Source organism: Gymnoscopelus microlampas (genome assembly GCF_963454915.1).
Source record: "Gymnoscopelus microlampas genome assembly, chromosome: 3".
Lineage (NCBI taxonomy): Eukaryota > Metazoa > Chordata > Actinopteri > Myctophiformes > Myctophidae > Gymnoscopelus > Gymnoscopelus microlampas.
The window spans coordinates 2,020,457-2,044,132 of NC_139940.1; the positions used below are offsets into that span (position 1 = coordinate 2,020,457).

The following is a 23,676-nucleotide window of genomic DNA, read 5'->3' on the forward strand; positions in this document are numbered from 1 at the left end:
AGATCTGCTATTTTTGGCTAAAGTTCTCCTCAGAAAAGGGATGCTAAGGTTTCGAGTGGTTATGGTAAAAAGACAAAATCATATCACATAAAGAATTGGCGGACCCCCTGTAGTAACTCTGAGGACCCCCTAGGGGTCCCGGACCCCCTGTTGAAGACCCCTGCTGTAAACTGAACCTTTTTTTTATTTTTACTAATAAAGTTTACCGTACCTTATGTTGTGGTGAGTTTTAGAATATTGACCTTGTGTTCTGGTTGGTGTGGGGGTGTGGCGTTGGTCCAGGTGGTCCTAGGCTGGTGTTGGGGGTTCGTGTTGTTGGTCCAGGCGGTCCTGGCTGAGCCCTGGTAGGTTTTCCACAGTCGGCCGTACAGCAGGTCCAGTTTGATCTTGGCGTACAGCTTGGAAGGATCGAAACCTTTTGGCTGAGATGTCTGGGCCTGGGTCTGGGTCTGGGTCTGGGCCTGGCTCTGGTTCTGGCTCTGGGCTTGAGGCTGGGTCTGGATGGCGGGTGCGGGGAGTGCAGGGAGGGCCCGGTTCTGAAGAGGATTTTCACGGCTTCCCTGAAGGGAGAGAAGAAACGAGACAAACGACTGAGACCCATGTGACTTAAGCCTGGGAACCGGGAACGCATCTCTGTGTCATTTTGAGATTTCTTTGGCTATTCCAAAAAATAGCAGATCTACAAGCTCATAGCGCGGCACCGAGTGCCGCGCTATGAGCTTGTAGATCTGCTATTTTCTATTTTTAGGATCTGCATAGACCCCAAGTCACTGAATCAGGCTTTAAAGAGGTCTCACTACATAATGCCAACACTTAAAGATGTACTCTACAAGCTGCCCAGGGCTCGCATTTTCACTCTTATAGATGCACGAGATGCCTTTTTACAATGTAAACTAGATGAGGAGAGTAGTTACACCACCACATTCTGGACGCCGTGGGGCAGGAAGCGCTGGTTAAAGCTGCCATTTGGGGTGTCAGTGGCCCCAGAGATATACCAGCGAAAGCAGCATGAGCTACTGGCAGGACTAGGTTGGGTAGAACCAATAGCAGATGACATGTTGATAGTTGGGTGTGGGGAGACAGATGTGGAGGCCATACAGGACCATGATACAAAACTGATAGCGCTCAGGGAGTGCAGGGAGGTCAAACTGAGGCTGAGTTTAAAGAAACTGCAATTGAGGGTCAGAGAGGTTAAGTTTCACGGACACATTCTCTCGGCAGGGGGGCTCAGAGCGGACCCAGAGAAAATGAGGATGGTCCGGGACATGCCACACCCCGAAGACGCCAAGGCCGTACAACGGTTTATCGGGTTCGTGACGTACCTGGCAAGGTTCATGCCACACCTCTCTGAGGCATGTGAACCACTACGGAGGCCGTTGGACAAGGATGTCCCATGGCACTGGCTGCCCAAACACGACGCTGCAGTCGAGGAGATCAGGCGACTGGTCACAGCAGCCCCTATTCTGAGATACTACGACGTGACCAAGCCGGTTGCCATCCAGAGTGATGCGAGTAGGAAGGGACTTGGCTGTTGTCTGCTACAAGAGGGTCAGCCAGTTGGGTACGCATCGCGAGCACTGACTCAGACAGAACAGAACTATGGACAAATAGAAAAAGAGTGTCTGAGTATTGTTTTCGCATGCCAGCGTTTTCATTATTATTTGTATGGGCGGGGGGTGATCACAGCAGAAACGGACCACAAGCCACTCATTTCTATCTTCACCAAGCCCCTCCTCACTGCACCCAAACGCCTCCAGAGCATGCTGCTCACGCTTCAGGCCTATAACCTCAAGGTGGTGTACAAGCCAGGACCTGACATGTACATCAGTGACACACTGAGCAGGGCCACAGCTCCATCACAGGGGACTGACACAAAATATACAAAACACACCATATGCTGCCTGCAGAGGGCACAAGAGGACACTGAACAAATAAACCAGGTTGAGTATCTAACTGTCACCAGCCAACGGCTGAACCAGATCAAGCAACATACTGAAGGTGATGGGGGCCTACAGTTGTTGAAAGCGGCAGTGCTCCGGGGCTGGCCAGATTGTCGGGAGGATACTCCTTCGGCGATCAGAGAATACTGGTCAATCAGGGACGAGATCAGCGCACAGGATGGAGTCCTCAAGAGCCAGCGAGTCATAGTGCCAAAATCATTGCGGGCAGAAATGTTGAAACGCATCCATGCCAGCCATGTAGGAGGAGATGCCTGCTACAGACAGGCCAGAGACACCAACATGCACGGTGAGGTCAAGGACTAAGTGAGCAAGTGCTCAGCGTGTAATGAATACTCACATAAGCAACAGCGGGAGACAATGATGTCCCATGCACTCCCAACACGACCATGGCAGATCCTCAGCATGGATCTGTTCAAACAAGCTGGAAAAGACTTTCTGATTATGGTTGACCATTATTCAGATTTCTGGGAAATAGAGCTGCTCCCAGATCTGTCAGCGGAGACCACAGTGCTGAGGTGCAAGGCCCAGTTTCCTCGACATGGACAACCTGACCGGATAATTACAGATTGTGGCTCCCAGTATGACTGCGAAACATTCAGGAGGTTCGCAAAGGAATGGGACTTTGACCATGTCAAGTTCTCCGCCAGGCACCCAAGATCGAATGGAAAAGCTGAGTCGGCCGTGAAGATAGTGAAGAACCTGTGTAAGAAGGCAGCCAGTGAGGGTAATGACCCATGGCTTACAGTGGAGGAACACGCCCGCGGAGGGCATGTTCAGCAGCCCTGCGCAGAGATTGATGTCTCGTAGACTGAGGACTCCACTCCCGGTCACTGACACGCTCTTGGAGCCGAGTGTGGTCACTGGGGTCCCAGACAGGCTGCAGGTAAAACACCAGACCGCCAAAACTCTGGTATGATAAATGGGCCAGAGATCTACCTGAGCTATGTATCGGACAGGACATAAGGATGAACCCTCTGCCCGGGGACAGGACGGGCAGGTGGCCAAGAGGAGTCTGCCTGCAACATGTGGGCCCCAGGTCGTACCTGGTGGATGTCGAGGTCGACGTTCTACCGCCGTAACCGGGTGGACCTGCGAGCGGCGGAGAGAGACGCTACCGAGCGCCACCCTGAGCAATACAATGTGCAGCGCAGCAGCACAGCAGCCCACCCGCTGCGCAACGCAGCAGTCCACCCGACAACACGATGGACACTAACAATGACACTGGAGCAGGTGCCCGGCAGTGGTGGAAAGTAACTAAGTACATTTACTTAAGTACAATTTTGAGGTATTTGTACTTTACTTGAGTACTTCCAATTTCCAATACTTTTACTTCTACTCCACTACATCTCAGAGGCAATTATTGTACTTTTACTCCACTACAATTATTTGAAAGCTTTAGTTACTAGTTACTTTTCAGATATAAACTATGATATAATGAAACATACATTAACCACTTTAGCCTTATTTTATGCCTAGGCTATTTGAAAATATCAGATCTACAAGCTCACAACGCGTCGCATTGCGACGCGTTGTGAGCTTGTAGATCTGCTATTTTCAAATATTTAGTACTTTTACTTTTGGTACTTTAAGTACATTTTGATGCCAATACTTTTGTACTTTTACTCAAGTACATTTTTATTTTTAGATTTTTACTTGTAACAGAGTATTTTTATATTGCAGTATTGGTACTTTTACTTAAGTAAATAATTTGAGTACTTTTTCCACCACTGGTGCCCGGGAAGTCAGCCCGCTCAGACGGAGTGACGTGCACCAGCCTATGGCTGGCCCACCACCTGTGCCCTGGCACAGGCCGTCCTGTGCCAGGGCACAGGACGGCCTGTGGTAAAAGTGCCAAACAGACCTGGATCTGTAGTGAACTCTGAACTCTTCAGCTGAGTTTGTGTACTGTAAAAAAATAAAAAAAAATAAAAAAGTGGGACTGTGACAGGTTTGTTGTTGACACGCACAAAGAAAAAGAAAAAACAAAAAGTGAAAAAAGGAAGACAGGAGAATGTGAAATGTCTGTTTACTTGTGTTGAAGGCTTTGTGGAGTATTGATTGTCATATTGAATTTGTTCTGCTAATGTCTCACTGTACTTGCACTAAGGATGTCAGCAATGTCAACGTTATCATCTAAAAGAAGGGAGATGTTATAGGGAGTGTTGTATATATGCAACACCCCTCTTGTAATGGTATGCCCCAGCAGCATTGGGGGAAGTGTGTGTATGTTACGTCCGGGCCCGCCAGTTTAATACAGTCACACTAGAATGTAGCCTGCATCATTCATCTCTCTTTAACTGTCGGTAATGCCTGCCTAACTTATCAATGTATTTATCACACCATAAATAGTGACACCTTTTTTTTTGTTTAACTTAAATGAAAAGTAGGTTCAAACTTACAGTGAAAGTGATGTGGATTCTGTTCCAGAGAATAGAATGGAGAATGTGGGCGGAGTTCTTCAATTAGCAGAAAGTTGGTATTTGCACCTTTCACAACAAGGACTCATGAGTTAGCAGAACTTTTCCTCCTTGTAAACTGAAACAAGTTAGTTTATAAAACTCAAAAAGTTACTTTGCAACATACAACTACCTACTGTAGGTTTGCTGGTCTGACTTAAAGGACAACTTTGTTTTTTTTACAACCAAGGTTTATATTTTAGCTTGTAATTGAAGTAAATAAAAGATGAGCGTTTTTTTTTTCATTTACTGCTTTCTATAGTTTTAGCAATTTTCGTGATATTTTTTTACAGTGGGCGGGGGCATTCTGCCCGGTGGCTAAATATGCCTTTTTTTACACAATACAAAAGGTCCTGTGGTCTTTGATGGCCAGATGTGAGTTATTGGGGGCTAGAAGAGCTACTGTAAATAATACTGAAGAAAACGCCGGGTTATTGTGTAAAAAAAAATACATAATTAGGCACCGGACAGAATGCCCCAGCCCACTGTAAAAAAAAACGCGAAAGTTGCTAAAACTATAGAAAGCAGTAAATTAAAAAAATGTAACACTCATCTCTTATTTACTTTAATTACAATCTAAAACATAAACCTTGGTTGTAAAAAAACAAAGTTGTCCTTTAAGTTTTTGCCTCAATGTTAATCATTTATAGTTTAATGTCTTAACAACTTAAAATTAAATGTTAGGCCAAAAAATGTAAGTTGTTTTTTTTACAGTGTACTTAAGTACAACTAGAGTGAGAAAATGATTTAACATCTGAAACACATTTAATTTTACACCCAGAACATCATCACGTAGTGTTAGCTGATGGACACTAGATGGCGCCCAAACATCAGTTTTCCAATCTGTAAACACACACCTCTACCAAATACACAACAACAACATTAACCCCTCTTCAACCCCAGCTTCTCTATTCAGGGGGAACATTCGCCCCAAAATAGCAGATCTACAAGCCTGTGAGCTTGTAGATCTGCTATTTCATGTTAGCCACGTTACCCACCTACAGCCAATATCAATTCAATTTTATTAAAGTGTCAAATTACAACAAGTTGTCTCAAGACACTTTACATGTAGAGCAGAGACCCCACAGTCCCATCCTGAGAAAGACATTTTGGAACCGCTGCCTACTGGTCTGCTGGTCATCAAATTGTTGTCTTAGGAATGAGACAAAAAATAATAAATATCCATGAATTCAAGTCTCCATAGTGTGTGAAATTGATGGGGAATTTTTTTTTGGGGGGGTGAACTGTCCCTTTAATGTCATTTTATCAACTGGCCCCTGGCCCCTTGTCATGTCTGTAATGTGGCCCCACAGGTTCAGCTATTTGAGTATCCCTGTACTAGACTGTATGTTCCGTCTCACTCCATTAATGGTAAAATGGTGCATTTATATAGCGCTTCTATCCAAAGCGCTTTACATTGATTGTGCCATTAACCCATTCACACACACATTCATACACCGATTAGCGGAGGAAACCATGCAAGGCACCAACCTGCTCATCAGGAGCAATTAGGGGTTCAGCGTCTTGCTCAAGGACACTTCTACACTAACTCTAGGGGAGCGCCCCAGCCCGGGATCGAACGTTTTTTTCCAGTTCACTCTACCCGGCCACTCTACCAAGGCATAGATAAATGAAGTGATGTAGAGTGCTGCTATGGATTTAATGTATCGTTTGGTTTTGGGGTTTTATTCTTGCTTTTTCTTCGTCCATAAAATGAACCCTGACACTGAGCCATTAACACACTAATGATTTATGACATTATTGCAACCAATCAACATTTCCATGTAATTGTATACAGATGATGTGAAAATGTCTTTGTGTATTACTGTAGGAGAAAGATGTTAAAAACACTTCATAGATATTAACACTGGATAGTAAAAGAAGATCATTTAATGCCAATGACAACAACAACACAAATACACACGTTCTATTTTAAGAAAAAGGGTAAAAACCTGAATGAAATGTGATGTCATTATGACATGTTCATCATTACAATAATGGAGATTACGTTCAAAGAAAACGTAACTTTCTCCATTAGTCTGTGACTAATTGGCTGTAATCATGTTTAACCCATTAAGACCCGCATCTGTGTCACTTTTTGATTTGAGCTGAAAAGCATTATTTCACACTTTGGGCTATTTTTTGAAAAATCGTGAAAATGTGTTCAAATCTTTGAATATGTATTGTTTTAAAGCGGACATTTGTAACTCAAATCTTTGCTTCTGGGGGGTCCCTGGAACAACACATTTTGAGATGAGGGTCAGCGGTCAAATACATATAATGTTGGGGGTCCTTGACATGAAAAAGTTTGAGAACCACTGATATAGAAACATACGTTTTTTTCAGAAAACTGTTGGGATTTAGAAGACATTTGTAGAATCGGCTTCAGCTCTTAAAGGGGTTAAGGGGGAAACGGGTTTGAGAAGAAATTAATGTTTTTTTTTTACCATTTCCAGAAAACAAATGGGTTTCTAGTGAAAGTGAAATTAGAGATGTCTTTGCTTCAGTGATCATGAAAGCAGTATATATAGTAAGTATAGTGGAACTTATACAGTATTTCACTCTTTCAAGTATGGTATGTGTAAATACAGTGGTGGAAGAAGTACTGACATGTTTTACTTAAGTAAAAGTAGCAATACCACCATGTAGAAATACTCTGTTACAAGTTAAAGTCATGAAATTAAAATGTACCTAAGTGCAAAAGTATTGGCATCAAAAACTCCAGTAAAGTAAACCCTGAAACTCCAGTAAAGTAAAAACAAAAAAAAAGAGCTCAACATTTTAAATGTACTTAGTTACTTTACACCACTGTATATACGGTATTCATAATATTCATGACTCATCAGTGAAATAACATGATGAGTCACAGAATGTGTCATTTCTCCATAAAGAAAATAAAACATACTTTGTCATACAGCAAAGGTCCCATGAAGGATAGTTTTACACAGTAAAATGATATTTCTTTTTCCACAAAAGCAAATAGGCATATAGAAGATAACAGTTTTACATTTCAATGTATTAATAACTTAACTCAGTTAGACCAAGTGTAGATGTTCAGAGTCAGACTCCAATTATATGTATTGATTTTTGTTATTATTGATTAATTCATTTATAACTAGAAAATGTGCTCCTCGGAGCACAGGTAATTGGAGCCAGTACTGGAGCCAGTACTGTTCCTGATTAATCCTGTCTTAAGTGTTACTCCGCCATTTCTCCGCCATTTCGTGATTATTCCTGTCTTACCTCACTTTGAAAGAGGCTAAGACTCTTTCAAAGTGACACATCTATTTATAGGCCGATATACGTCATGCGTCTCACTAGCCAATCAGAGCACACTCTTTCAACGTATTGTCACATGTCACGTGAGTCTTGACCAATGTTAGCTTGGCCGAGGGGGGGGGGGGCGGAAAGTGAAAACATAGTCTCCTGGCGGAGACAATTATTATTATGATGATGATGCTTACTGCTACACACACAGTTGGATGTCCCCAGGGGGATGATGACAGAATAAAAGGTGTAAATGAAACCCAGAATGATACAACATGCATCCTTAATGTAAGAACACATGTTCAGTGACGTGTCACGCCCACCTTTCTAACAACCAATGAGATCATTACTCACCAGGGTGGGAAGTTCTGACGGGGAAACCAGACAGGCAGGCAGGCAGACAGGCAGGCAGGCAGGCAGGCAGGCAGGCAGGCAGGCAGGCAGGCAGGCAGACAGACAGACAGACAGACAGACAGGCAGGCAGACAGACAGACAGACAGACAGACAGACAGACAGACAGACAGACAGACAGGCAGGCAGGCAGGCAGGCAGGCAGGCAGGCAGGCAGGCAGACAGACAGACAGACAGACAGACAGACAGACAGACAGACAGGCAGGCAGGCAGGCAGGCAGGCAGGCAGGCAGGCAGGCAGGCAGGCAGACAGACAGACAGACAGACAGACAGACAGACAGACAGACAATGGTGGAAGGTGATAATTAAGTACTTTTAATTCATTACCATTTTTTATTTCTAAAATATTCAAATCTTTCAATACTTTATACTCCACTACATCTCAGAGGCAAATGTTGTTCTTTTTACTCCACAATAATGATTTGACAGCTTGAGTTACTTTGCAGATTTAAGTTATTATCACTAAACATACGTATTACCACTTAAGCCGATCTACAAGCTTGTTATTTTTAGCTGAAGTTATTTTTGACAACAAAATAAAGTATTTTTACTTTGGTGCTTTAAGTATATATACCTCTGCCAATGTTTTTGCACTTTTACTGGAATTAACTTTTAAATACAGTACTTTTACTTGTAAGGGTGCAGTCAGTCACGCCGAACTTTGCAGGCGGTTTCTGCCAATGCTGTCCAATGGGAACGCAGCGGTTTGTTGCCATCTGTGGATCTCCGCAAAAAAAAACAACCTCCGTTCCCATTGAAAAGCATTGGCAGAAACCGCCCGCATAGGATAACAGTTCGGTGTGACTGCACCCTAACTGAGTATTTTTTGGTATTGTTACTTTTACTTAAGTAACAAACTAGTGCTTATTCCACCACTGACTGACAGACAGACAGACAGACAGACAGACAGACAGACAGACAGACAGACAGACAGGCTTCACTACGATTTCATAGAAATCAACTGCAGACTGAGAGTGTGTCTCTCAGTACTCTGAGATAAGTTGTTATTTTAAATGTAACTGTTTGAAAGAGAAATCCTCACAAGAAGATACAGTAGAACCCCCCCCGCCGCCCCGCCCTCTTCTCACTATAGAAGTCAAACGCACTGCGTTCAGACCGCTCTGCTTCCAGATGGGCGGAGGAGGGATACGCGGGGATATAAAGTAGATCCCGGTCTGTCAGTGGGCTGGTCACTCCGGGGTCCTGTAAGGACGGTAGGGTCACTCCAGGTCCTGTAAGGACGGTACGCGTCGGCGTGTGGACGCACCTCTCTTCTTCAGGAGGAGTTTCAGCTGCACACAAACAACACCACAAGAGGCTCGGCGTCAAGGAGATTAAACACACACACAGGCTGAACACCAACATTAATGGTACCATATTAATAATGAGCATTACTGATGGTCTATTATATGAGGATAGGTTGAGAATGGGTGAAGTGGTCCTTTAACTAAACTTCCTTTATACCTATCCTCGCTTTTGGAACCAAAGGTTACTGGACATTCAACACGTTCACAGACACACATTAGATATACCAGTCCATCAACACGTTCACAGACACACATTAGATCTACCAGTCCACCAACACGTTCACAGACACACATTAGATCTACCAGTCCATCAACACGTTCACAGACACACATTAGATATACCAGTCCATCAACACGTTCACAGACACACATTAGATATACCAGTCCATCAACACGTTCACAGACACACATTAGATCTACCAGTCCACCAACACGTTCACAGACACACATTAGATCTACCAGTCCATCAACACGTTCACAGACACACATTAGATATACCAGTCCATCAACACGTTCACAGACACACATTAGATATACCAGTCCATCAACACGTTCACAGACACACATTAGATCTACCAGTCCATCAACACGTTCACAGACACACATTAGATATACCAGTCCATCAACACGTTCACAGACACACATTAGATATACCAGTCCATCAACACGTTCACAGACACACATTAGATCTACCAGTCCATCAACACGTTCACAGACACACATTAGATATACCAGTCCATCAACACGTTCACAAACACACATTAGATATACCAGTCCACGTAAGAGCAGTGAACAAGGAAAAACTGCTTTCATGTATTATGCTCCACACAAATGGAACAAACTTCAGGACTCTCTGAAACTGGTGCAATTGGTCTCAATAGAGACATTCAGGGTGCTTCTAGAGGACACACTACATAGAGACATTCAGGGTGCTTCTAGAGGACACACTACATAGAGACATTCAGGGTGCTTCTTGAGGACACACTACATAGAGACATTCAGGGTGCTTCTTGAGGACACACTACATAAAGACATTCAGGGTGCTTCTAGAGGACACACTACATAGAGACATTCAGGGTGCTTCTAGAGGACACACTACATAGAGACATTCAGGGTGCTTCTTGAGGACACACTACATAGTGACATTCAGGGTGCTTCTTGAGGACACACTACATAGAGACATTCAGGGTGCTTCTTGAGGACACACTACATAGAGACATTCAGGGTGCTTCTTGAGGACACACTACATAGAGACATTCAGGGTGCTTCTTGAGGACACACTACATAGTGACATTCAGGGTGCTTCTTGAGGACACACTACATAGAGACATTCAGGGTGCTTCTTGAGGACACACTACATAGTGACTGCAGCTGTTTCATGTAACACTATGTTTATTTGCATCTGTGACATTGTAATGTGATTCAAATGTTTGTTATTGTTTCTCATTATATATGTATTTTATATGTTGTTATCAGGGCGTCCTTGAAAAAGAGAGCTTGCTCTCAATGGACTTCCCTGAATAAATAAAGGAAAAAAGAAAGAGAAAGAAAGAACTATAACTAGTTTTAGTTTAACTAGAACTCACCCTCTGTGGTTGCTAGTTAATTTTAGTTAAAGGTAGGGTAAGTGATTTACTTTGGTTAAAATAAGTGTTAAATAGCTCTATATTGTGATAGTACTCATTGCTATAGAGTGTTTGTTCAGTAGCAGTGTTAAATAGCTCTATATTGTGACTCGTTGCTATAGAGTGTTTGTTCGGTAAAAGGAGTCTCCATGTCTCTCCAGCTCTTTATTAATCAGAAAATGCATTTTCAGTGCTCTCTCCTGATTGGCTTAAATGTAACCTACATGAAAATGTACTATATTCTGTTTACTAAAGAGCTGGAGAGACCCCTGTGACCCAACAAACGCTCTGTAGCAATAATTACTATCAAAATATAGTACTTAACCTTTTTAACAAAAAAAAAAAACATCCAAAACATCACTTAACTCTACCTTTAACTCTAACTCACCCTCTACTGTGGGGTGAGCTTTTCTTTGGTAAAAACCTAACCCCTGAAGGCCTTTCCAGTTGCTGCTCCTGTTTCAATTGATGTGTAACCTCTTAGAGTTTAAATTCTGTCTTTGACTAATTTCTCGGATTTCATATTTTGTTTTATTTTACCGTAGTGAGCATTGTCGGCAGTCTTATGGCTGTGCTTTGTATTGTTTTGTCTATCCATGTTTGTATTTTTGTATTTTTTGAAAGCAACCAAAGGTATGGCACCCACATATCTTCAAAGATCCAACCCTACAACCCCACCCGCCCTCTCAGATCAGCTAACACAGGGAAGCTGTCAGAACCTTCTCTAAAACACCCTGGACAACGCTCCACATGTCCTAGACTCTTCTCCCTTCTCTAAAACACCCTAGACAACGCTCCACACGTCCTAGACTCTTCTCTCTTCTCTAAAACACCCTGGACAACGCTCCACACGTTCCAGACTCTTCTCTCTTCTCTAAAACACCCTGGACAACGCTCCACACGTCCTAGACTCTTCTCTCTCCTCTAAAACACTCTGGACAACGCTCCACACGTCCTAGACTCTTCTCTCTCCTCTAAAACACCCTGGACAACGCTCCACACGTCCTAAACTCTTCTCTCTCCTCTAAAACACCCTGGACAACGCTCCACACGTCCTAGACTCTTCTCTCTTCTCTAAAACACCCTGGACAACGCTCCACACGTCCTAGACTCTTCTCTCTTCTCTAAAACACCCTGGACAACGCTCCACACGTCCCTAGACTCTTCTCTAAAACACCCTGGACAACGCTCCACACGTCCTACACTCTTCTATCTTCTCTAAAACACCCTGGACAATGCTCCACATGTCCTAGACTCTTCTCTCTTCTCTAAAACACCCTGGACAACGCTCCACACGTCCCAGACTCTTCTCTCTTCTCTAAAACACTCTGGACAACGCTTCACGCGTCCTAAACTCTTCTCTCTTCTCTAAAACACTCTGGACAACGCACCACATGTCCTAGACTCTTCTCTCTTCTCTAAAACACCCTGGACAACGCTCCACACGTCCTAGACTCTTCTCTCTTCTCTAAAACACCCTGGACAACGCTCCACACGTTCCAGACTCTTCTCTCTTCTCTAAAATACCCTGGACAACGCTCCACACGTTCCAGACTCTTCTCTCTTCTCTAAAACACCCTGGACAACGCTCCACACGTCCTAGACTCTTCTCTCTCCTCTAAAACACCCTGGACAATGCTCCACACGTCCCTAGACTCTTCTCTAAAACACTCTGGACAACGCTCCACACGTTCCAGACTCTTCTCTAAAACACCCTGGACAACGCTCCACATGTCCTAGACTCTTCTCTCTTCTCTAAAATACCCTGGACAACGCTCCACACGTCCCAGACTCTTCTCTCTTCTCTAAAACACCCTGGACAACGCTCCACACGTCCTAGACTCTTCTCTCTCCTCTAAAACACCCTGGACAATGCTCCACACGTCCCTAGACTCTTCTCTAAAACACTCTGGACAACGCTCCACACGTTCCAGACTCCTCTCTAAAACACCCTGGACAACGCTCCACATGTCCTAGACTCTTCTCTCTTCTCTAAAATACCCTGGACAACGCTCCACACGTCCCAGACTCTTCTCTCTTCTCTAAAACTCACTCTGCAGTAGATAGACAGGTTGCTATAGTAACTCACTCTGTCTCCATAGGGTCCACTCTGCAGTAGATAGACAGGTTGCTATAGTAACTCACTCTGTCTCCATAGGGTCCACTCTGCAGCAGGTGGACCGGTTGGTGGTTCTCCTGGTTTCGGACGCTGGCGTCCGCTCCCTTGCTCAAGAGCAGCCTCAGCATCTCTTCCTGGTGTTGGTTGCCGTGGAGACCGGCGGCCATATGCAAGGCGGTGTGACCGTGAGCCTATAGGAGGAGGTGTATAGGGAGGGATAGAACGTCAGTAGCTGCTCAGTGCTGCCACCTGCTGGCTCCCCCTCCCCGCCGCCCCGCTGCTGATGCAGCTCTTAGGTCACCTACAGTATGTTATATTATTGTAATGCTGATTTAAAGCCATTCAATCTGGGAACACATACTGTTTCATTTTTAGATTGCTTTGGCTGTTCAAAAAAAATAGCAGATCGACAAGCTCATAGCGCGACACCGAGTGCCGCGCTCATAGCACATAGCGCCAACCTCATTGAGAGCTTGGAGGTCCATTCAGCTGTTCTTATCAATGATGAACAAAACCTCCTAAATCCACTTTTTTTTTGTTTTTGTCATTTCCTAAAAAATAAACATTTTGGAGTTAGCTGGTTGCTGCCGGACAGCAGAGATATACTATTGGTTTCTCCCAATAAATCATGATGTATATCCTATTTTTGGCAAACTACTAGTTAATTAATATAACAAACTAGGCCAATCGCTCAGTCGAATAAACTTTTATTTTATTTTTTTAATATATTTTGTATGATCCCACTAAGAGATTGGCAGTCGACTCAGACACCCCTCGACTAATTGTGACCAAATTTGACTGGGAGACAGTCATCTAGCATTTTTTCATTTTCATTTTTTCATGTCAAATGAAAGCAGGGAATCATAGCAAAATAATGATATATTGGTTAATAAGATTGAGTGAATAGTTTTGAAACTACAGCTTATAGAACAGAAGTTAAGTTAAATCAAGTTAAAACTCTTAAGTAGAGAAAACACCATTTCAATGGCTCTCATTCAGAGTAGCACTACTGGGCTATCAATCCCATCATGCATAGCGGGGGATGCAATTCTTTTGTTTCCAAGGGTCTCTTTGTTATGTATGCTCTCTGAGACCAAGCATTTGCCACTGCCCCCTGGAACCGGCTGGAACCAGTGGCCCAGGAGGACAAACAGAGATACAATTTCACAACAGTTTTAACAAAATATGATCGTTAATACATCTTTATTTGAAATTTACATTAGACACAAGCCAACAGACTAGTGATACCTTTTAAAAAGATCGGGTAGAAATAGCGGATTTTACCACTATTTTGCGATATTTGGATGGAAACTGAGGATTTGGTTAGCAATGCTAGCAAATGCTAACTCTAACCTTATATTTTTTACTACATGTTTATGCATTTATTTCATAGTCGACTATTTGACTACTAGAGGTCAGGCCTAGTAGATTCACAGGAAAAGTAACGTCTATGTCCAGCCTGGGGACAGGCTCACATGGAGCTAATGCAGGACCGTTGTACTTGTAACAGAGTATTCTTTACGCTGTGGTATTACTACTTTTATGACGTCTTCACATTGTCACGCTCACCCTCATGTTGACAAAGTCCTTGACGCTGGCCACTAGGGGGCAGGACAGCAGGTATCTGACCAGCTCCATGTTCCCGTCCTTCACAGCCAGGTGCAGAGACGTCTTGTTGCTTTTGATCTCCTGGAAACACATGAACACATCTTTGTGTTACCGTTGTGTTTGTGTCATTCTCAAAGCTGTTTCAATGTGTTAGTTAGTTTCCATTATGTATTGCAGCTTGCAGTGGTGGAAAAAGTACTCAAATGTTTTACTTAAGTAAAAGTATCAATGCTGCAGCGTAGAAATACTCTGTTACAAGTACAAGTGAGCTTCTAAAATTGCAGCTCAAAGATTAGCAAAAGAAAATCGTGATTTTCTTTTGCTAATCTTTGAATATATATATATATATATATATTTTAAAGCAAACACTTGTAAAATAAGTTGTTCCAGGGACCCCACAGAAGCAAAGATTTGAGTTACAAATGTTCGCTCTAACCCTTTAAAGATCTATAAGGGTCCATTTGGTTTCATGTTACACTCTCAAGAGTTAAAGATCTATAAGGGTCCATGTGGTTACCAACTCTCCATCATTTAGCTGGGGACCACCTGGAACCCCCTCAAGGACCACCGGCGGTCCCCGGACCACTGATTTAAACCCTATATACCCATATGTACGTCATTGACCCGGAGTCCACCAGGGGCCTATTATATACGAGGCCCTCTCCTTTGTCCCGGGGTCAGTACCTACCTGGCTGGTGAGGTTTGCTCCGGCGTTAAGCAGCATCTGCAGACAGGAGAAGGTTTCTGCAGCCTTGGACTGAACAGTGACGTCTGTCACGCTGCTGCTGACCAGGCTCTTCATGATGACTCCGTGAGCCATGGTGGCGCAGTGCAGAGGAGTGAGTCCTGGAACCACATAAACAGGGACGTGCAGAGAATGTCAGAGGGGCAGGGGCAGACATTTCTAAAAAAGGGCGCTTTTGGTGAAAACGCTGAAAATAGCCGATCTCCAAGCTCACAACGCGTCGCAGCGCGACGCGTTGTGAGCTTGGAGATCGGCTATTTTCGGCGTGCGATGCCACACTCTTATTTTTTTCCATCTCTATTTTTTTTTATCCCACGATTTTGTAACCCTTTTTTTCACCCGGTGCCAATTTGCTAAGTGATCCTGGGCACTACACTCCCCCCACCAGCCTAGGGAGGCCAGGGCCGAGCTCATGCCTCCTTCAGTGCATGAGAGCCAACTGACCTTCTTGTCACCTGACAGGGGGGAGTTTCCCTGGTAGGACGTAGCGCGTGGAAGGAACACGTTATTCCAACCAGTTCCCTTCCCCTCCATCAGGCGCCCCGGCTGACCAGGGGGAGGCGGTATAGTGACCAGGATTACTACATGTTCTTGTGAGGGTATTAACTACCCTAGGAGACACGGGGAGAACATGCAAGCTCCACACAGAGTGGGCCCTTTCGCCAACCCCACCTAGGGTATGGGCGCTGGTGACGCGGAGGAGAAGACACACCCCCAGTGCCCACAGCGTCCCCGGCGGGAATCGAACCCAGGACCTTCTAGCTGTGAGGCAACAGCGCTACCGACTGCGCCAACGTGCCCCCGCGATGCCACACTCTAACTAAATAATCAAGATTCAAGCCAATACTAGAGATGCAATTATTTCAGCATAAAATGCGAGTTTGGAAAAGGCAATTCTCTTGAATGCTGAGTTCAGGTGAGGCATGGAAAGGGTCCAAATAACATGTTATTCACAAAAACAAAGAGTTACATGCTAGAGCTTTAAGCCATGACGTTGTGGAGATACAACAGCAGCAACCTGAAGTCTCTTACCCTCAAAGTTCCTGGCCTCCAGGTTGACTCCGGGTCCGTTTAGTAGAAGAACCTTTAACAGAAGCACAGTGTGAGAGTCTGCTTACATGGGTTAACCCATTTAGACCGGGAAAGTATCTCATTTCTATCTCACATAGACGTGAGAAAGTATCTCACATTTTTTTGATTTCTTTGGCTATTCCAAAAAATAGCAGATCTACAAGCTCATAGCGCGGCACCGAGTGCCGCGCTATGAGCTTGTAGATCTGCTATTTTTATTTTATTTTTTTTAATCGTGAAAATATGTGCAAATCTTTGAATATATCCTACTATAATTCTAGTAACCTCTGTATGTCTGTAGTGGTGTCACAATGTAGTGGTGTCACAACCCGGTTCTCCTCACTGGCTGGACCAATTGCTCTGATTTTGCACACAGCCATTGACCATTACCATCTGAACGCAACTGTGAAGCCCGTTTTTCAATTTCATCAAATCTCAGCTTCTTATTAGCGTTTATGTGTCAAACAATGTCGCCTCCCGGGTTGCCAGATCATGTGCGCATATCCCCCCACGGATGCGTCGACCGGGTATGGTCTAGTATTTTTTAAAGCGAACATTTAGTAAAACATTGTGTTCCAGGGACCCTCCAGAAGGAAAGATTTGAAAGCAACCAACAGTACACCTTGCGTATGTATGTCACTGATCACATGACCCTCAATCAATTATCCACTTCTAGGCAACATAAAAAGGGGGGGGAGACTTTTTTCTTATGTCCACACAACAGCTCTAAGTTGTATTAAAGGACGACTTCACCGATTTTTAACCTATCTTCATATAATTGGTCCACAAAATCTACAAAGTCCTTCCTGGTCCACAGGAGGGCTGTGGACAGTCCAGAAACCCGTCTACCAGTGACATCATTGTTAGGCATGATTTTTTTTCCCCCAACAAGATTTCACATTTTTGTCTCCGCCAGGCCGAAGGCATGGTGGAGAGTATGTTTTCACTCCGTCCGTCTGTGTCTGTGTGTGCGTGTGCGTGTGCGTGTGCGTGTGCGTGCGTGCGTGCGTGCGTGCGTGCGTGCGTGTGTGTGTGTGTCCGTCCGTCCGTGAACACCTAATCTTTTGGATTGGTCAAGCTTCACGTGACATCGCAATATGTAACATAAATAGGTAAGACAGATCAGTACTGATCCTAACTTTTCATTAACACGAGAACAATGGCTTCTATTATTGCATTGCAACTTTCCAGGAATAGAAAGCCTGCACTTTCTATTAGCTTGGATTCCCCATCGATGATGTCACTGGTAGACGGGACTCTGAACTGTCCACAGCCCTCCTCTGAGACACAGGCCGAGTAGAAAACTAGAAAATGTGCTCCTCGGAGCACAAGTCTCCGCCAGCAGACCCGTGCTATTTTAACCAAAGGAAATCACTTACCATGTCTTTAACCATAGTTTTCTAGAAATGTTCTGATTCTTAGATTAGAACATCTAAGGATTAGAACATGTTAGCTTGGCTAACATGTTCTAATCAGCCAAGCTAACATGTTCAATGTTAGCTTGGCTGATGTCACTTCAAAACATGTAAACAATGTTTTGAAGTGACACACCTATTTATAGGCCTCTATTTCGTCGTGCGTCTCGCTAGCCAATCAAAGCACACCCTTTCAACATATGGTCACGTGTCACGTGAAGCTTGACCAATGTTAGCTTAGTGGACACACGGAAGGACGAGAACAAAAACATATGTCTCCTGGCGGAGACAACAAAAATGGTGCCATTTTATCATGAGTATTAGTGAGGACCAATTATGTGAAGACAGGTTGAAAATCGGTGAAGTTGTCCTTTAAAGACACATAGTTCAATGTTGAAAATGAGCGGTATTCCCCTTTAACCACTTTAACCCCTAAATGATTTCAAACTCTGTATACCTATACATGTACCTGCTGTACCTAAACGTGTGATGTGACCAATACGTTATTATTGAAGTAGACACTGTAATGCCTCTCTTTACCTGCAGGGCGGCAGGGAAGCCGTATTTGGCGGCGAGATGGAGCGCGGTCTGACCGTGGACGTCACAGGCGTTGGCGTCGGATCCCAACGCCAGCAGATCCTGGACGATGTCCGGCTGATTGGCCGTCACGGCCACCAGCAGAGCCGTCTGACGGGGACAAATGAGACTAATGAGACACATGAGACACATGAGACTAATGAGACTAATGAGACAAATCAGACCACGTCACAACGTTCACAAAAACGCCAGCGGTGGAAAAAGTACTCACATTTTTTTTTACTTGAGTAAAAGTATCAATGCTGCCATGTAGAAATACTCTGTTACAAGTAGAAGTCCGGAATTCAAAATGTACTTGAGTAAAAGTACTTAAAGTACCAAAAGTAAAAGTACTCATTGTGCAGAATGTCCCATTTCACAAGTTTTCAAATGTATAAAATGTATATATATATATATATATATTTTGAAAATAGCCTATCTACAAGCTCACAATGTGTCGTCGCGTCGCGACGCATTGTGAGCTTGTAGATCGGCTATTTTCAAATGGACACAATGTATATAGGGCTGAAATGGTTAATGTATGTTTTGTAATAATAATCAAAATCTACAAAGTAACTAAAGTGTTCAAATAATAGTAGTGGAGCAAAAGTAAAATATCTGCCTCTGAGATGTAGTGGAGTAGAAGTCAAAGTACTGAAAATTGGACATACTCAAGTAAAGTAAAAAAAAAAAAAAAGAAACTCAAAATTGTACTCAAGTACAGTACTTGCAGTAAATGTACTTAGTTACTTTACACCACTGCAAAACACTTCTGAACACTAGAACCTAAGAAGTCCATATAACAGCACTGGGGAGCAGTGTTGCCAGATTCTGTGAGAGAAACAAGCAACCAGGTCTAGGAAAACCAGACCAAAAGAAGCGACTATGGGGCCAAATCCACTTTAACACATACATCAGCTATTTGAAAACAGCAGATCTACAAGCTCACAACGCGTCGCGATGCGACGCGTTGTGAGCTTGTAGATCGGCTATTTTCAAATAAAATCTTGCGGGGGGGGAATTATAACATGCAGATCTGGCAACCCTGCTGGAGGAAGCTGTCAGAACCTCTGGGTTGTTGTTGTTGCAGTGTGTAGCAGTGAGTTGTGTTGTGTGTACCTCTGGGTTGTTGTTGCAGTGTGTAGCAGTGTGTTGTGTTGTGTGTACCTCTGGGTTGTTGTTGCAGTGTGTAGCAGTGAGTTGTGTTGTGTGTACCTCTGGGTTGTTGTTGCAGTGTGTAGCAGTGAGTTGTGTTGTGTGTACCTCTGGGTTGTTGTTGCAGTGTGTAGCAGTGTGTTGTGTTGTGTGTACCTCTGGGTTGTTGTTGCAGTGTGTAGCAGTGAGTTGTGTTGTGTGTACCTCTGGGTTGTTGTTGCAGTGTGTAGCAGTGAGTTGTGTTGTGTGTACCTCTGGGTTGTTGTTGCAGTGTGTAGCAGTGAGTTGTGTTGTGTGTACCTCTGGGTTGTTGTTGCAGTGTGTAGCAGTGAGTTGTGTTGTGTGTACCTCTGGGTTGTTGTTGCAGTGTGTAGCAGTGAGTTGTGTTGTGTGTACCTCTGGGTTGTTGTTGCAGTGTGTAGCAGTGTGTTGTGTTGTGTGTACCTCTGGGTTGTTGTTGCAGTGTGTAGCAGTGAGTTGTGTTGTGTGTACCTCTGGGTTGTTGTTGCAGTGTGTAGCAGTGTGTTGTGTTGTGTGTACCTCTGGGTTGTTGTTGCAGTGTGTAGCAGTGAGTTGTGTTGTGTGTACCTTCCCCTTGTGCTCCTTGGCATCCAGGCGGCCCAGCTCCCTCAGCCTCTCTGCAGCAGCCAGGGCATACTCTCTGAGGCCCTTAGCAGTGTAGATATGGAGGATCCTACGGGGGCCAAAGAAGAAGAAGAACCCTTAGCAAAGCGGACGGATTAGCTGGTAGAGGATAGCCTGGTAAAGCCCCTCCCTCCGGAAAATCTCATTTGCATTTGATTTCAGGAGCGAGTCTGGCCTGAAGGCTTGTCTGGGCGTGTCTAGCCCGTTCACCAAATGGACGAGCCTGTCGGCGGCGTCGTCGCTCATCGTTCTGTGATTGACAGCGAAAGTTGGCCAATCAGGTGGCGAGTTCGAGTGAGCCCGAATGGAGCCGAGTGCAGCCTGAGTGCAGCCTGAGTGCAGCCGACCAAAAACGAGCGGCAGCCATTGTTTTTTGTGCGTTGTCTTTAATTCTTACTTTCGTTTTTTAAAACGCTCTTAAACTTATTTTTTGAGGCACGGAATTTACTTTTAAGATATCGTTTGGATAGAATGTAGTTGTTTAACTTCATATATGTGGTCAATTAATCATAATATATTAGTCACAGACAGACAGACAGACAGACAGACAGACAGACAGACAGATAGACAGACAGACAGACAGACACACACAGAGATAGACAGAGACAGAAACAGAGAGACACACACACACACACACACACACACACACACACACACACACACACACACACACACACACACACACACACACACACACACACACACACACACACACACACACACACACACACACACACACACACACACACAGAGAGAGAGAGAGACAGAGACAGACAAAGAGACACACACAGAGACACACACACACACAGACATACGTGTCTCCGTCCTCGTCCTGGGTGGTGGTCAGGGTGTAGTCCATCCCCGTCAGGAACATCCTGGCCTCCTGCAGCCTGACGGCGTCCAGGGGCCCCCAGCCCGCCTGGGGGCCCGCGGCGCCCACCTGGAGACCCCCAGCACCGGCCTGGGGGCCCGCGGCACCGGCCTGGGGGCCAGGGGGGCCAGGGACCACCCAGGACGAGGTGGTGGTGGATGACGTCATAGAGCACTCCTGTGGGAACACACATAGACAGCAGTCATAATGTAAAGCAGTGTATCCAGGGACGTGCACAGATAGACTCTAGGTGGTGCTAGAGCGCCTGCCCTTTGCCCTCTTGACCAGAAGTGCCCCTTTTGAAAGGGCCTTTTTTTCCCCAGTTTACAGCAGGGGTCTTCAACAGGGGGTCCGGGACCCCTAGGGGGTCCTCAGAGTTACTACAGGGGGTCCGCCAAATCTTTATGTGATATGATTTTTCTTTTTACCATAACCACTCAAAACCTAGCATCCCTTTTCTGAGGAGAACTTTAGCCAAAAATAGCAGATCTACAAGCTCACAACGCCTCGCAGCGCGAGGCGTTGTGGGCTTGTAGATCGGCAATTTTTGGCAAAGAGGTATAGGTGTAGAGGGAAAAAAGAGCAGACCAAGTAAACAAAAAAAAAGTATAATTTACTTGAGCACCTGCCCCTCAAAATGTCTGTGCACGCCACTGAGTGTATCACCTGATGAACCACATGGCACAAAGCCCCTCTGTGTCTTACTGTAACTACAGTGAGACACAAACGTAGCCGATATACAAGCTCAAAAGCCTGTAGATCTGTAGATCTGTAGATCTGCTATTTTTTGAATTTGAGTTCTGGAAAGTAACAGTTTTGGACTTATGAGGTTTCCACCCGACAGCAACGTGTATATCAGTGCCATGTGATGAGAGGGTGTGGTCAGGATGGATGCGATGAGAGGGTGTGGTCAGGATGGATGCGATGAGAGGGTGTGGTCAGGATGGATGTGATGAGAGGGTGTGGTCAGGATGGATGTGATGAGAGGGTGTGGTCAGGATGGATGTGATGTGATGTGATGTGATGTCAACACCAGCTCAGGGACTCCCGAGCGGCAGGATTGACCCACATCTGGGCGTGGCTCGTTGTGACGTCACTGGTGACGTTTACATCGCCCAACGTTCCCTTATAAGAGCGTCAAGGGCCGTTTGGCGTTCAGAACTGAACGCCGCCTCCCGATGAAGAACTGAACCAGAAGCCGCTGGAAGAACTGAAGAATATTTATTGAACCATGAATGCCGAGAGCGGTCTGCAGACCGGCACGCAGACACAAGGGGTTTCCCCTCAGCTGCCGCCACACCTTCGCGTCGGAAGCCTTTTGCCGGAAGCCCAATGGAAGAGCATTCAGCGTCAACGCAACCCCCGGCTGTCCAAGAGCGAATGGCTCGCCATTTACGGGGAAGCGGCCCGCGCGGAGATCGAGAAGGAGAGCCAGAGGCAGAAGAAACTCCTTGAGAAGAAGAATCAAGAAGAACACCAACAGCAGGAGGAGGAGGAGGCGGAGGAAGGAGAACAGCAGGCCCAACAAGAGGGCGACTGTCCGGAAGGAGACGTGCATGGATGCATGGATTTAAGTAAGTTCTTGAGTTCGGGAAGGATCAATTTAGACAGGCCCAAGGAGAAGAAGTTGTCCCGGATGGCTGATGCCAAAGCCAAGATCAGCAAGGCGTTTAAGAAGCACGAGGAGATGAAGAAATTTAAGTTCGACCCGGAAGACGATTTTAAGTACAGAAAGAGGCTTTGGGAGAAAGATTACACTTATAAAAAGCCTTGGCTTCTGGAAGAACTACTACTATAATGAAGAACTAAGGAGAGTCCATTTAGACGAGGCCAAATTGAGCATCAAGAGCAAGGAAGGTAAGGCTAGTAAAGATGGCTAAGTATTTATTTGGTTCCGTTTTCAACTCTTAGTGTGAGTTAGTGGGGATCTGCTAGCTTAGATAGCATGTTGTGATGTGTCACAACACCACTATACTGTCTATGCTAACCTTACCGTTGAAGGTAAGGCTAGTAAAGATGGCTAAGGATTTATTTCCTTCTGTTTTCAACTCTTAGTGAGTTAGTGGGGATCTGCTAGCTTAGATAGCATGTTGTGATGTGTCACAACACCACTATACTGTCTATGCTAACCGTAAGGCTAGTAAAAATGTCTAAGGATTTATTTGGTTCTGTTTTCAACTCTTAGTTAGTGGGGATCTACTAGCTAAGATAGCATGTTGTGATGTGTCACAACACCATCGTACTGTCTACACTAAACCTTATCGTTGAAGGCAAGGGCTAGTAAAGATGGCTAAGGATTTATTTGGTTCTGTTTTCAGCTCTTTGTGACTTAGTGGGGATCTACTAGCTTAGATAGCATATTGTGATGTGTCACAACATCACTATACTGTCTATGCTAACCTTACCGTTGAAGGTATAAGGCTAGTAAAGATGGCTAAGGATTT

At 44.7% G+C, this 23,676-nt stretch overlaps 2 protein-coding genes across 2 annotated transcripts in view; both read right to left on the reverse strand.

Moving 5' to 3' along the window:
- Positions 1-212: 212 nt before the first annotated feature.
- LOC311039076 (uncharacterized protein) lies at positions 213-1,057 on the reverse strand (the record flags this gene model as incomplete). Its single annotated transcript, XM_084048718.1, has 2 exons — positions 213-560; positions 920-1,057. 2 exons carry the CDS (start codon positions 1,055-1,057, stop codon positions 213-215), a joined length of 486 nt encoding a protein of 161 aa, XP_083904844.1.
- Positions 1,058-8,975: 7,918 nt separating this feature from the next.
- Positions 8,976-23,676, reverse strand: part of nfkbid (nuclear factor of kappa light polypeptide gene enhancer in B-cells inhibitor, delta) — a 41,778-nt gene continuing 27,077 nt past the window's right edge. The window contains exons 5-12 of the mRNA XM_084052711.1: positions 21,177-21,409; positions 20,305-20,410; positions 18,526-18,672; positions 16,532-16,583; positions 15,443-15,600; positions 14,716-14,835; positions 13,173-13,337; positions 8,976-9,387 (exon numbers count right to left, since the gene is read on the reverse strand). Coding sequence (XP_083908837.1) covers positions 9,316-9,387; positions 13,173-13,337; positions 14,716-14,835; positions 15,443-15,600; positions 16,532-16,583; positions 18,526-18,672; positions 20,305-20,410; positions 21,177-21,409 — 1,053 coding nt within the window. The 3' untranslated portion in view covers positions 8,976-9,315. The remainder of the gene's footprint in view (positions 9,388-13,172; positions 13,338-14,715; positions 14,836-15,442; positions 15,601-16,531; positions 16,584-18,525; positions 18,673-20,304; positions 20,411-21,176; positions 21,410-23,676) is intronic.